Raw genomic sequence first — 12,370 nt, forward strand, 5'->3', positions numbered from 1 at the left:
GGCCTAATTCTGCTCTGCATGCATTATTTGGTGTTTTACGTTGTACACAGAGGATATTTTGGCAGAATTCTGAATGCGGTCTCAATTTGGTGTTTGTCCCATTTTGTGAATTCTTGGTTGTCCCATTTTGTGATCTTAGCCAGATCCTAAATTGGTATGTCGAATTTTATGTTCCTTTTGATGGCTTCTTGCCTTGTCTCTCAGATCGTTCACAGCTTTGTGGAAGTTATCTGTGGCGCTGTTTAGGCCGAGGTATGTAGTTTTTTTGTGTGTTCTAGGGCAACAGTGTCTAGATGGAATTTGTATTCCTGGTCCTGGCAACTGGACCTTTTTAAGAACATAATTATTTTTGTCTTACTGAGATTTACTGTCAGGGCCCAGGTCTGACAGAATCTGTGCAGAAGAACTAGGTGCTGCTGTAGGCCCTCCTTGGTTGGGGACAGAAGCACCAGATCATCAGCAAACAGTAGACATTTGACTTCAGATTATAGTAGAGTGAGGCCAGGTGCTGCAGACTGTTCTAGTGCCCTTGCCAATTCGTGGATATACAGTGGGGAGAACAAGTATTTGATACACTGCCGATTTTGCAGGTTTTCCTACTTACAAAGCATGTAGAGGTCTGTAACTTTTTTCATAGGTACACTTCAACTGTGAGAGACGGAATCTAAAACAAAAATCCAGAAAATCACATTGTCTGATTTTTAAGTAATTCATTTGCATTTTATTGCATGACATAAGTATTTGATACATCAGAAAAGCAGAACTTAATATTTGGTACAGAAACCTTTGTTTGCAATTACAGAGATCATACGTTTCCTGTAGTTCTTGACCAGGTTTGCACACACTGCAGCAGGGATTTTGGCCCACTCCTCCATACAGACATTCTCCAGATCCTTCAGGTTTCGGGGCTGTCGCTGGGCAATACGGACTTTCAGCTCCCTCCAAAGATTTTCTATTGGGTTCAGGTCTGGAGACTTGCTAGGCCACTCCAGGACCTTGAGATGCTTCTTACGGAGCCACTCCTTAGTTGCCCTGGCTGTGTGTTTTGGGTTGTTGTCATGCTGGAAGACCCAGCCACGACCCATCTTCAATGCTCTTACTGAGGGAAGGAGGTTGTTGGCCAAGATCTCGCGATACATGGCCCTATCCATCCTCCCCTCAATACGGTGCAGTTGTCCTGTCCCCTTTGCAGAAAAGCATCCCCAAAAAATGATGTTTCCACCTCCATGCTTCACGGTTGGGATGGTGTTCTTGGGTTGTACTCATCCTTCTTCTTCCTCCAAACACGGCGAGTGGAGTTTAGACCAAAAAGCTCTATTTTTGTCTCATCAGACCACATGACCTTCTCCCATTCCTCCTCTGGATCATCCAGATGGTCACAAACTTCAGACGGGCCTGGACATGCGTTGGCTTGAGCAGGAGGACCTTGCGTGTGCTGCAGGATTTTAATCCATGACGGCGTAGTGTGTTACTAATGGTTTTCTTTGAGACTGTGGTCCCAGCTCTCTTCAGGTCATTGACCAGGTCCTGCCGTGTAGTTCTGGGCTGATCCCTCACCTTCCTCATGATCATTGATGCCCCACGAGGTGAGATCTTTCATGGAGCCCCAGACCGAGGGTGATTGACCGTCATCTTGAACTTCTTCCATTTCTAATAATTGCGCCAACAGTTGTTGCCTTCTCACCAAGCTGCTTGCCTATTGTCCTGTAGCCCATCCCAGCCTTGTGCAGGTCTACAATTTTAGCCCTGATGTCCTTACACAGCTCTCTGGTCTTGGCCATTGTGGAGAGGTTGGAGTCTGTTTGATTGAGTGTGTGTGGACAGGTGTCTTTTATACAGGTAACGAGTTCAAACAGGTGCAATTAATACAGGTAATGAGTGGAGAACAGGAGGGCTTCTTAAAGAAAAACGAACAGGTCTGTGAGAGCCGGACTTCTTACTGGTTGGTAGGTGATCAAATACTTATGTCATGCAATAAAATGCAAATTAATTACTTAAAAATCATACAATGTGATTTTCTGGATTTTTGTTTTAGATTCCGTCTCTCACAGTTGAAGTGTACCTAAGATAAAAAATTAGACCTCTACATGCTTTGTAAGTAGGAAAACCTGCAAAATCGGCAGTGTATCAAATACTTGTTCTCCCCACTGTATATGTTGAAGAGGGTGGGGGCTTAAGCTGCATCCTTGTCTCACCCCCCGGCCCTGTGGAAAGAAATGACAACAGCTCCAGGACATGCCTAGTGTTTGGGCACCAGAGTTTAGCTACTTTGTGTTAGGGAAAAAGCTTATCCTCTTGAATGTATTTGCCATTTGAGTCAATGAGGAGCACAATCTTTGGCTTTTGTGTGTATTTTTTCAATTTTAACCGCACACTTGTTGTTTGTGTACATGGATTTTATAATGTCCTATGTTTGTCCCCCAACACCACTTTCCATCAATTTGTAAAGCAGACCCTCATGCCAAATTGGGACTCAAGTTTTTCTGATATCAACAAAGCATGAGAAGACTTTGCCTTTGTTCTGTTTTTTTGTTTGTCAATTATGGTATGCTGGGTGAATATGTGGTCTGTCGTACAGTAATTTGGTCAAAAAACAATTTGACATTTGCTCAGTACATTGTTTTCGCTGAGGAAATATACGAGTCTGCTGGCCCCACAGGCCTTTTTGGGTTGGAGGGTTTATATTTTGTCCTGTAGTTCTTTCAATGTAATTGGAGAATCCAGTGGGTTGTGGTCGTCTTTAATAGTTGATTCTAAGATTTGTATTTGATCATGTACATGTTTTTGCTGTTTGTTCTTTGTTATAGAGCCAAAAAGATTGGAGAAGTGGTTTATCCATACATCTCCGTTTTGGAAAGGTAACTCTTCATGTTGTTTGTTTAGAGTTTTCCTATTCCCCAGAAGTGGTTCGATTCTATGGATTCTTCAATTACATTAAGCTGATTTCTGACGTGCTGTTCCTTCTTTTTCCGTAGTGTATTTCTGTATTGTTTTAGTGATTCACCATAGGCTCAGGTTTTCTGGGTCTCTATGTTTTTGGTTGGATAGGTTCCTCAATTTCTTTAAGTTTTTGGATTCTTCATCAAACCATTTGTCATTGTTGTTAATTTTCTTATGTTGTCTGCTTGAATTTTTTTGATTTGATAGGGAAGCTGAGAGGTCAAATACTGTTTAGGTTTTTGACTGCCAAGTTTACACTTTCACTATTACAGTGAAACCTTTTGTCCAGGAAATTGTCTAGAAGGGATTGAATTTGTTGTTGCCTAAAAGTTTTTGGGTAGATTTCCACACTATTTTCCTTCCTGCTACAGCATTTCTTAATATTATTCAGTTCCTTTGGCTTTGATGCCTCATGATTGAGCATAGCTCTGTTCAAGTAGAGTGTGATTTTGCTGTGATCTGATAGAACGTTCACAGTCAGTCCACTGACACCCCTAAGAGACTCTGGGTTGAGGTCAGTGATAAAGTAGTCTACAGTACTACTGCCAAGAGATGAGCTATAGCTATACCTACCATAGGAGTGTCCTCGAAGTTTACCATTGACTATGCACATACCCAGCATACAACAGAGATGCAAGAGTTGTGACCCGTTTTTGTTGGTTATGTTGCGTAGTTGTGTCTAGGGGGGCATATGGGGGAGGGAATGCTGTTCTGTTTGTCCCCCTGTGTGCTGAGGGTGTCGGGTTCTTGTCCAATTCTGGCATTTAGTTTGCCACAGACTAGCACATGTTCCTGAGCCTGTAAATTGTTGATCTACCCCTCTGGGATGGAGAAGCTGTCATCGTTAAAGTATGGGGATTCTATTGGGGGAATATAGGTAGCACACGAGGACATTTCTCTCTGTTGAGATCATTTCCTTATTAATTTCTAGCCAGATGTAAAATGTTCCTGTTTTGACTAGGTCTGCTCTATACGAAATTAGCATACCCCGAGTCTCTTCCCTGTTTCACATCTGGTAGTTTGGTGGATGGGACTACCAGCTCTCTGTAAACTAGAAGGCAACCAGTGGGTCCGTCTCCTTTATACCATGTTTCTTGTTGGATGACAATGCCTGTATGCTCTTTAGGCCAACGGCAGATGACCTCAGTCCTTGTATATTCAAGAATGAGATAGTAAAAGCTTTGTGTTCCATAGTGTCTAGTGTTGTTTTTGTGAGGTTTAGGCCCGGAACATCAAAGTAGGTGTGAGCAGAGCATGTGTAGCATCTGATAAATACCTCTAAGGTCACAGGATGTTGCTTGGGCAGGGGTAATAGTGGGGGTTGGGCCTGTTGCTCTGCTCACGGCCTGGGCATATGTCCTGCTGTCATGTTGAGGTCCTTGCCGCAGGGGCATGGGCTGGGCAGAAAAGGCATAGGTCTGACATGGTGGGGCCTATATAGGGTGTGGCCAGGGTTTGCTTGGGGTGGTCTTAGCTGGTTGGGGTGTGGCTGGTGATGGTGTGGTCTGGGTGTAGGTCCTCTTGGCATGGGTTCTCTAGGTGCAGGTCCTTCGGGAGGGGGTCTTGCCGGTGTGGAAGGGTCTCTCACTGTTCTGGGCAGGGTGTCTGTTGCTCTATTGCCCCTGTGTGAGGTTCTGGGGCTACAGTTGAGGGTGACATCCTTCAGGGTCCTGGCAAAAGTTGGGATTGTTGCCTTGTAGAGGTGGACCTGGTCGTCAAGGCTGTTCAAGTCCATGGTGGAGTGGTGGGTCAGGTATACTTTAGGTTTTGAGGCACAGTCTCGAGAAATGCTTGCATTCACCCGCTGTATGGTGGCAGGGTCAGTCTTTTCGTGGTAGCAGGGTGGAGATAACAACTTGTGCGTTGGGGAAAGTGGAAGAAGCTTTTTCAATCACTCCCTTGACTACTGTGGCCACCCTTTCCTGCTGGGCCCTCAGGTCATTTGTGCCCGTGTGAATTGTGATGTGGCTGGGGACCCTAGTCTGTCCTCTGACAACAGCTCCAGGACATGCCTAGTGTTTGGGCACCAGAGTTTAGCTACTTTGTGTTAGGGAAAAAGCTTATCCTCTTGAATGTATTTGCCATTTGAGTCAATGAGGAGCACAATCTTTGGCTTTTGTGTGTCCTCAGTGGATGTGGGGGGGGGGGTTGTCAGGAGGGCTATCGAGGGAGCTGACAGGAGGGATGTTAGGAGGGGGTAGGGTCTGTTGGGTTGGTGGGTCCTGTGTTGTGTGTCCCATTGTGATGTTGAGGTTGTGGTGCGGGTCTGAGGTGGGCTGTTCTCTCTCCCTCCCCCTCTCTCTCACTCCCCCCTCTCTCGGGAGTGTTGCTGGCTGTCCTCAGAGAAACAGATGACAGAGAGAAAGTGGTTTGACTCCGTAGCTGGGGCGATGTTGGGTTTAGGAGGCGTCACAAATCTTTTTCCACAGCGCTGGGTAAACACTTGTCTTGGCACAGGGGGTGAGGAGGTTTGTGTGTGTGTCTATATGCGTGTGTGTGTGCTCGTCTGAGCATGTGTGAGTGCAGGATGGTGTGTGTCCTAGCCCTGGTGCGGCAGATTCGACACATTAGCGCGAGCGCGAACCTGACTGACAGTAATCCATTTAAAGGAGTAACTTGCCCCTGGTTAGGCTGCCATTGTAGCGCCACACATATGTAACGCTGCCAGACAGACCGCCCTTCAAACACCAGCCTGTCAATGATCCAGTCCCTCACAAGGCATTATGCCCCAAATGCGACATGACAGACAGAGGTATTTTTGTGTGCGTCCCGACTCTTTGCTTTTACCAAACGTTTACAATCAGTTTGAAGGGTTGCAGTCTTAACGAAATGTATCACGGAAAAACATCTGGTATTTCACATTAAAATCTGTCTGGCTCAATCCCATCGCCAGGGAGGACTCTCATTATGGCGAATAAGTATGCATGTTCTTACACAGTGTGTGGTGTATTCGTTTTGATCTCGTTGAGCCTTTGACAGGGTAACCAACATGTTATGAACAACATCAACTCCAATGCTACCGACTCCATGTTAAAACAAAGTGATAAAAATATCTCCAAAGAAGAGCGGTGTCATATGATAATGAATTGCTCAAAAGCTCACATGGTTTCTCTTAATTCACTCCACTTTGTAGCAACAGAGCATTACCTCTTCAGCCACAGTCTGTGCTATGACAGTCTGTGCTATGACAGTCTGTGCTATGACAGTCTGTGCTATGACAGTCTGTGCTATGACAGTCTGTGCTATGACAGTCTGTGCATGTCTGTGTGGTATGAATCTTTCTCTCCGTCTGACTCTGAGACTCCGTCTGACTCTTTCTGACTCCGAGACTCCGTCTGACTCTTTCTGACTCTCCCTCTCCTTCTGACTAACTCTTTCTCTTTCTCTTGAGACCTACTGTGTAGTTCTCCACTGTCATTCTGTCATAATATGCTGGAGGGAATAAAAGAGGAGACTCCTTCAAATCCTGTTTTTCATCAACAGCCTCCTTTTTTATCTCCTGCCCTCTATTTTCTCCTTGACTTTCAACTTAGTTTCTTGTCTCCTCAGCCCACCCGCCTCTTCTTTTGAAGGGATATGGAGCTCCTGACTAAGTGTGTTTGTCACCTTTCTTCTCGACAGACTGCTACATATGTAACAAGTGAGTAGCTGGCAAGCATGCACGCACACTTTGATCCAGAGTGCTGAGATTACCTTCCTACAAATCATGGTGGTAGCTCGACACACAAAAGTTACACTTTGAAGGAGACCCTTCTTAATGTCATGGACCTTTGAAATACATGCATGTTAATGAGCATAATCGCCTATTGAATGGAAATGCACACTGTGTTGTCAAGCCAGAACACTGCGGTGACCAAGGCCTAGGAATCTCAAAGAAACGTCAAAGGCATAGAAATTGGGAATCATATTTAATCATTGTTATTGTTATATGCAGTAGTACTACATATTATGTCAATTGACAGTTGATAATGCTCTTCAATATACAATATCAGAATTTCTCAAATGAAATGACAAATAATTCCAAATTAATCATATATCGCTCCAATTTACAGCCTTTGGTTTTCTTAATTTTCCTGGTGAGACATTGTGCTGGGATTATAAGGAGTTATACAAACCAGCGAACATTTTAGCCGGCAAATCCCCTCTTTAATCTTTTAGCGAATCCTTGCCAGTCAACAAAAGACAGCCTCAATGCGCTAATTAGCGAATCCTGTGATTTCATTAAGACCCGTTAACTGTAATTAAGATGGCAACGACGGGCCCATGTGACACGAAGACAGTCGTCGAAAGGTCATCAGGGAGAGAAAGAAAGTGTACCTGATTTGGATTGGAGGATTGGAGCAGGGCTGACAGTTTTCTTCACATTTTTGGTGTTAATCTTAATTTACAATAGTGGGTTTTTCTTTTTTGGGGGGGGGGGGGGGGCGTGGTGACATGTCATTGGTGACACTATTGTTAAATTGTTCAATTAAAAGGATCATGTTTGACGGAGAGTGAATTCCAGTGTCCTACTTTTTATGGATACCTTGCGGGTGTTTGGCTCAGTCTACCTTATGTAAATAATAACAATATGCCACTTAGAATACGCTTTTATACAAAGCAACTTCCAGTACTCAGGGCATTCCTTTATAGAATGTGATCGGCAGGTGAAAAAGGCTAATATCACTACCGTCCATCTATGTAACTTAGGCTCTATTCATGTGAGGTGGAGAGAGAGGCCTCTCTGTGTTTCTCTCAGTGTCTTTTGTCACTTTGCTCAAACGGCCATTAAAGTGGCTTCAGACAGGAGTGAACAGTAAATACTTCATGATGGGCCACCAGGTGCTAAAGCACATGCTCATTTATTTATACCGGCTGGTTTCTTCATACTAAAATACTTTTATCCTTCCTTTTGATAACAGAGACAGGTTGTCCTGTGTGTGTGTGTGTGTGTGTGTGTGTGTGTGTGTGTGTGTGTGTGTGTGTGTGTGTGTGTGTGTGTGTGTGTGTGTGTGTGTGTGTGTGTGTGTGTGTGTGTGAGTGAGCCCATAGAGAAACTGGTTATCTCCTCAGTCTGAAACATTAAAACATGTAATCACTCTAGCTGCTGGCCAGCCCCTGTGTGTGTGTGTCCGTCGTCTCTGTGTGGGTCTATGAATGATTAAAAGTGCACAGAACTTGTGATAATGTTGTCTTAATGCAGTGCAAGGACTTCATGACTAAAGAGCAAACTACAGTAAGGACAGTAGTAGGATATCCTGTCTATGTGTGAAGGACAACCTATGCCCAACCGGCTAGCATATCTGCAGTCTTCACACACACATGCAGTCCGCGTACACATTTTCTCACACACACACACACACACACACACACACACACACACACACACACACACACACACACACACACACACACACACACACACACACACACACACACTTAGTGCCAGACAAATTACAGCCGTAGGTTTCATGGAGAACTCGTCAGCAGTGAAGGAAGTAGTGGCCAATGAAGGAAGGATAACATAGCTGGGGTGTGGGAACCTGCCAGCACTGTTATTGATTTCTCTCTCAACCAAGAGAAAAATAAAGGCCCAAACCACCGTTTATGCTCCCAGGCAAGCGTATTGCATATTTCTGTTTATTTTCAGAGGTGTGCAAATCATAGGAGAGACACCCTTGACCACAATCTTTGCTTCCAGAAGGAAGAATCAAGAAGTAGAGAGAAAGAGGAGGAGATTGAGATTGCTCATCTTTGGAGTCTGAGAGAACAGCTTTATTCTTATCTTTAAAAGGCAAAAAAAGTGCTGCTTGCTCAGATCAAATGCCCACATTAATACATGCTGATAATGTTAAAAAACAAAATATGTTGTTGTGGATAATATCCCCAGCCTCCCAAGCCAATTACAATCAATTAGGACGGATGGCCGTCAGAGGGAGACGGCTGTGGTGGTTGGTGGCCGTTTGTGAGGGCCGTTTGCGAGGGCCGTTTGCGAGGGCCGTTTGCGAGGGCCGTTTGCGAGGGCCGTTTGCGAGGGCCGTTTGCGCGGTGAAAGAAATTGTGGGAGCGAGAGGAGGAGAGGACGACAGTGGCTGGAGTGAGGGCAGGGTGTTTATTACTGTGTGTGACGTGAGTGTGTGTGTAGGGCTATTTGATGTGTGAATGGTTCTACCTGACAGGGGCTCCTCTGCTCTGGGCAGGCTTCAGCAGGACAGTAACCGTGCTGTCTGTCTGGTTCAGGGGAGTCTCCTGGTCATAGCCTGGCATCAACGGAGCTGGGGTGGGAACACATGAGCACAGGAGATGGTGACTTGACTGACAAATAAAGACAGACGGAGACCTGGACATAGACAGAGACAGGAGACAGAGCCAGGAGACAGAGCCAGGAGACAGAGCCAGGAGACAGAGCCAGGAGACAGAGCCAGGAGACAGAGCCAGGAGACAGAGACAGGAGACAGAGACAGGAGACAGAGACAGGAGACAGAGACAGGAGACAGAGAACAGCAAGTACACACAAACGCAGACAAACGCTACACCCAGGAACAATGAACACAGCTATATATTACTGAGGATCTCCTGGAAGATTTAGGGCTCTACAGTAGGTTGTCCAGGATTATTGGTTACTTGGTCCTGGTCATTGCTTCTCCTACCTGAGATCTTGGTGGTGAACTGGGTGATGACGGGGGGGCCGAAGCCCTTGACGGTGCTGGCCCGGATGGTGAAGGAGTATGTGGAGCCGGGGTAGAGACCCACAAACATGTGGGACGTCTCGTTGCTGAACTTAAACACCTTGCCGCTCTGGTTGGTCAGGTCAAACTCCGTGTCGAAGGAGCTCAAGGCCTTGTAGGAGATCTGTGGATTGACACACAACCTAGATTAGATGATTGGATATGACAAGTTTATATCAAAGTTTCAAATCTAGCGTCAGGCTTGCTATGGTCATAGCTATGGTTAGTTTTGGTGTATGGTAAGGATAATGGCGTACATCTATAAAACTACAATGTACTACAATACTGAAAGAGTTAGGACACAAAGTTAGAGTTTGCATCCAGAGCCCTTGATAGTGAAACTAGGCCTAAACTTTCCATAGAAGCTTCATTCAAGTCTGTCACAACGTTGAAAAGGGAGGAACTTGTGGGCAAAACTGTAGACAGATAACGCTCAGCTCCAATGTCATTTCCGTGATGGATTGAATGAGCGAGAGTTTGGGCAGGGGGGGAACACTTGTTTTATTCTAAACCCCCCACCCCATCGAGCAGGAGATTGGAGGCCCCGGGAATTTCTTTCTGAAAGAGTGCAGCGGAGCGGAGAATACACCCCTCCTCATCCCTCCCCTCATTCTTATAACTTTATCAGCTCTCCCTCTCTCTCAGTAAGCTTCATTTAAATAAATCATTCGGTCTCCCATAATGGAAAGCTCCATTATTATTCCGTTCTGATTCCCAATTAAGAAGCACAATGGGGAGTGTTGGAGTGCGGTGGCGGCCATTTGTATCCATCAGGTGTGAAATGCTGCTGCTCAGGGCTCTGGTGGGACATTAGTCTTCATCAGGCAGGGCGGGAGGGAGGCAGGGAGAGAGGAACGCATCTGGAACATTGAGCAGTATTATCACACACAAGGCTGATTGGTGGGGTGAGGGATTTTCAGTTGGGAAAGGAGGATTCGATAGGGTTCAGTTAGGAGCAGGGGAAGTCGCCATGGTGACTGTGGTCATGTTTTGGTCAGTGACACACAAGGCAACACTAAATGGTATGATGACCCCTTCACTTTGGCAACCTTGAAGAATGCAATGAACAGACATAGAAACAATTTCCTAGGGAACAACTCCTACGTAGTACTACATACAGAGCTATTGAAGTACTTAATGACTTATGACAATTAATCAACACACAAAAGTTTTCTTGTATCACCGGTCATAGTAGAATAGCCCTGAATTCGTCACAACGCAAAGGGCCAGCTGTACATCTTCAAGGCAAAGCCCCAAAGAACGAGCCCATACTACAACTGCCAAACTGAGACAAAGCACAGTAAAGATGTGCCAGCCCTGAAAAAAATGCTGTTTTGGAGTGAAAGACGCATGGCTCACAGTCAAATACTGAAGAGCATATGAGACAAGCTGAATGTCAGCCAATGATAATGGGGTTGACTTTATCAGAGTCTAATGAGGCAGAAAAAAACCTTTTGATTTGTCCAACTTGATCACAATAGCAGCTCAGAGTTACAGGGGGTGGAGGTGACAGAATATCATTTCATTATGTGCATACCTGACAGCTTAATTGGAGAATTTCAGCATAAATTGGGTTCTGGTACAATGGCTCTTTTGAACTCAATAAAAAGCCTCTAACATCGCATTGTGTGGAGAGTGGAAGTGCATGTCAAACGCAAGGCAAACGCTGCGATGGGAGAAACATGTAGTACTACAGTAGCCTATTCACATGAACAGTGCTTTACAATGATGTTTTATGTACAAATGTGGATTATAGGAAACCACACAGCTATAAGACTCAAACCGGTATTAAGTTGTGAAAGTTATTTTAAGGTTGTGAAGGTTCTTTTGAGGTTGTGTAAATGTTGAAGAGGGCCAGATGTTTCCGTCTTGACGCCACAGTGTTGTTGAAGGGTATTTTAAAGGCTGCAATCTTTATAAATACTGGATGATGTCAGACAGATTAAGTGCAACATGTTTACCCTGTCTAAGGTATGCCCCACGCTCCTGTCAAATTAAAGTCCTATGACAACCAGGCTCAAGTACTGTATGCCTCCAGTTTCTATTCCAGCAGTTTGAGGATTAACTTTTTTAACTGCCTATTTTAACAGTGTTCGCTACAATAATACATGTTTGGTCCCTTCAATCTTTGAAGATCACACTGTATATTCTCTGACTCACGATTGATTTACGAGAACATATCACAAGAGGAAGAGCTACTTCAATAATTTTCAATAAAAGAGGTATCTACAGTCGTGGCCAAAAGTTTTGAGAATGACACAAATATTAATTTTCACAAAGTCTGCTGCCTCAGTTTGTATGATGGCAATTTGCATATTCTCCAGAATGTTATGAAGAGTGATCAGATGAATTGCAATTAATTGCAAAGTCCCTCTTTGCCATGCGAATGAACTGAATCCCCCAAAAACATTTCCACTACATTTCAGCCCTGCCACAAAAGGACCAGCTGACATCATGTCAGTGATTCTCTCGTTAACACAGTGTGTTGACGAGGACAAGGCTAGAGATCACTCTGTCATGCTGATTGAGTTCGAATAACAGACTGGAAGCTTCAAAAGGAGGGTGGTGCTTGGAATCATTGTTCTTCCTCTGTCATCCATGGTTACCTGCAAGGAAACACGTGCCGCCATCATTGCTTTGCACAAAACGGGCTTCACAGGCAAGGATATTGCTGCCAGTAAGATTGCACCTAAATCAACCATTTACCGGATCATCAAGAACTT

At 44.8% G+C, this 12,370-nt stretch overlaps 1 protein-coding gene across 2 annotated transcripts in view; it reads right to left on the bottom strand.

The window, feature by feature from the left end:
• The window catches only part of LOC120051029 (receptor-type tyrosine-protein phosphatase mu-like), a 315,310-nt gene that overhangs the window by 120,251 nt on the left and 182,689 nt on the right, over positions 1-12,370 (bottom strand). For both annotated transcript variants that reach the window (XM_038997620.1, XM_038997619.1), the window contains exons 10-11: positions 9,570-9,771; positions 9,092-9,194 (exon numbers count right to left, since the gene is read on the bottom strand). In XM_038997620.1, the coding sequence (XP_038853548.1) occupies positions 9,092-9,194; positions 9,570-9,771 (305 nt within the window). The remainder of the gene's footprint in view (positions 1-9,091; positions 9,195-9,569; positions 9,772-12,370) is intronic.

Source organism: Salvelinus namaycush, chromosome 7 (assembly GCF_016432855.1).
Source record: "Salvelinus namaycush isolate Seneca chromosome 7, SaNama_1.0, whole genome shotgun sequence".
Classification (NCBI taxonomy): domain Eukaryota; kingdom Metazoa; phylum Chordata; class Actinopteri; order Salmoniformes; family Salmonidae; genus Salvelinus; species Salvelinus namaycush.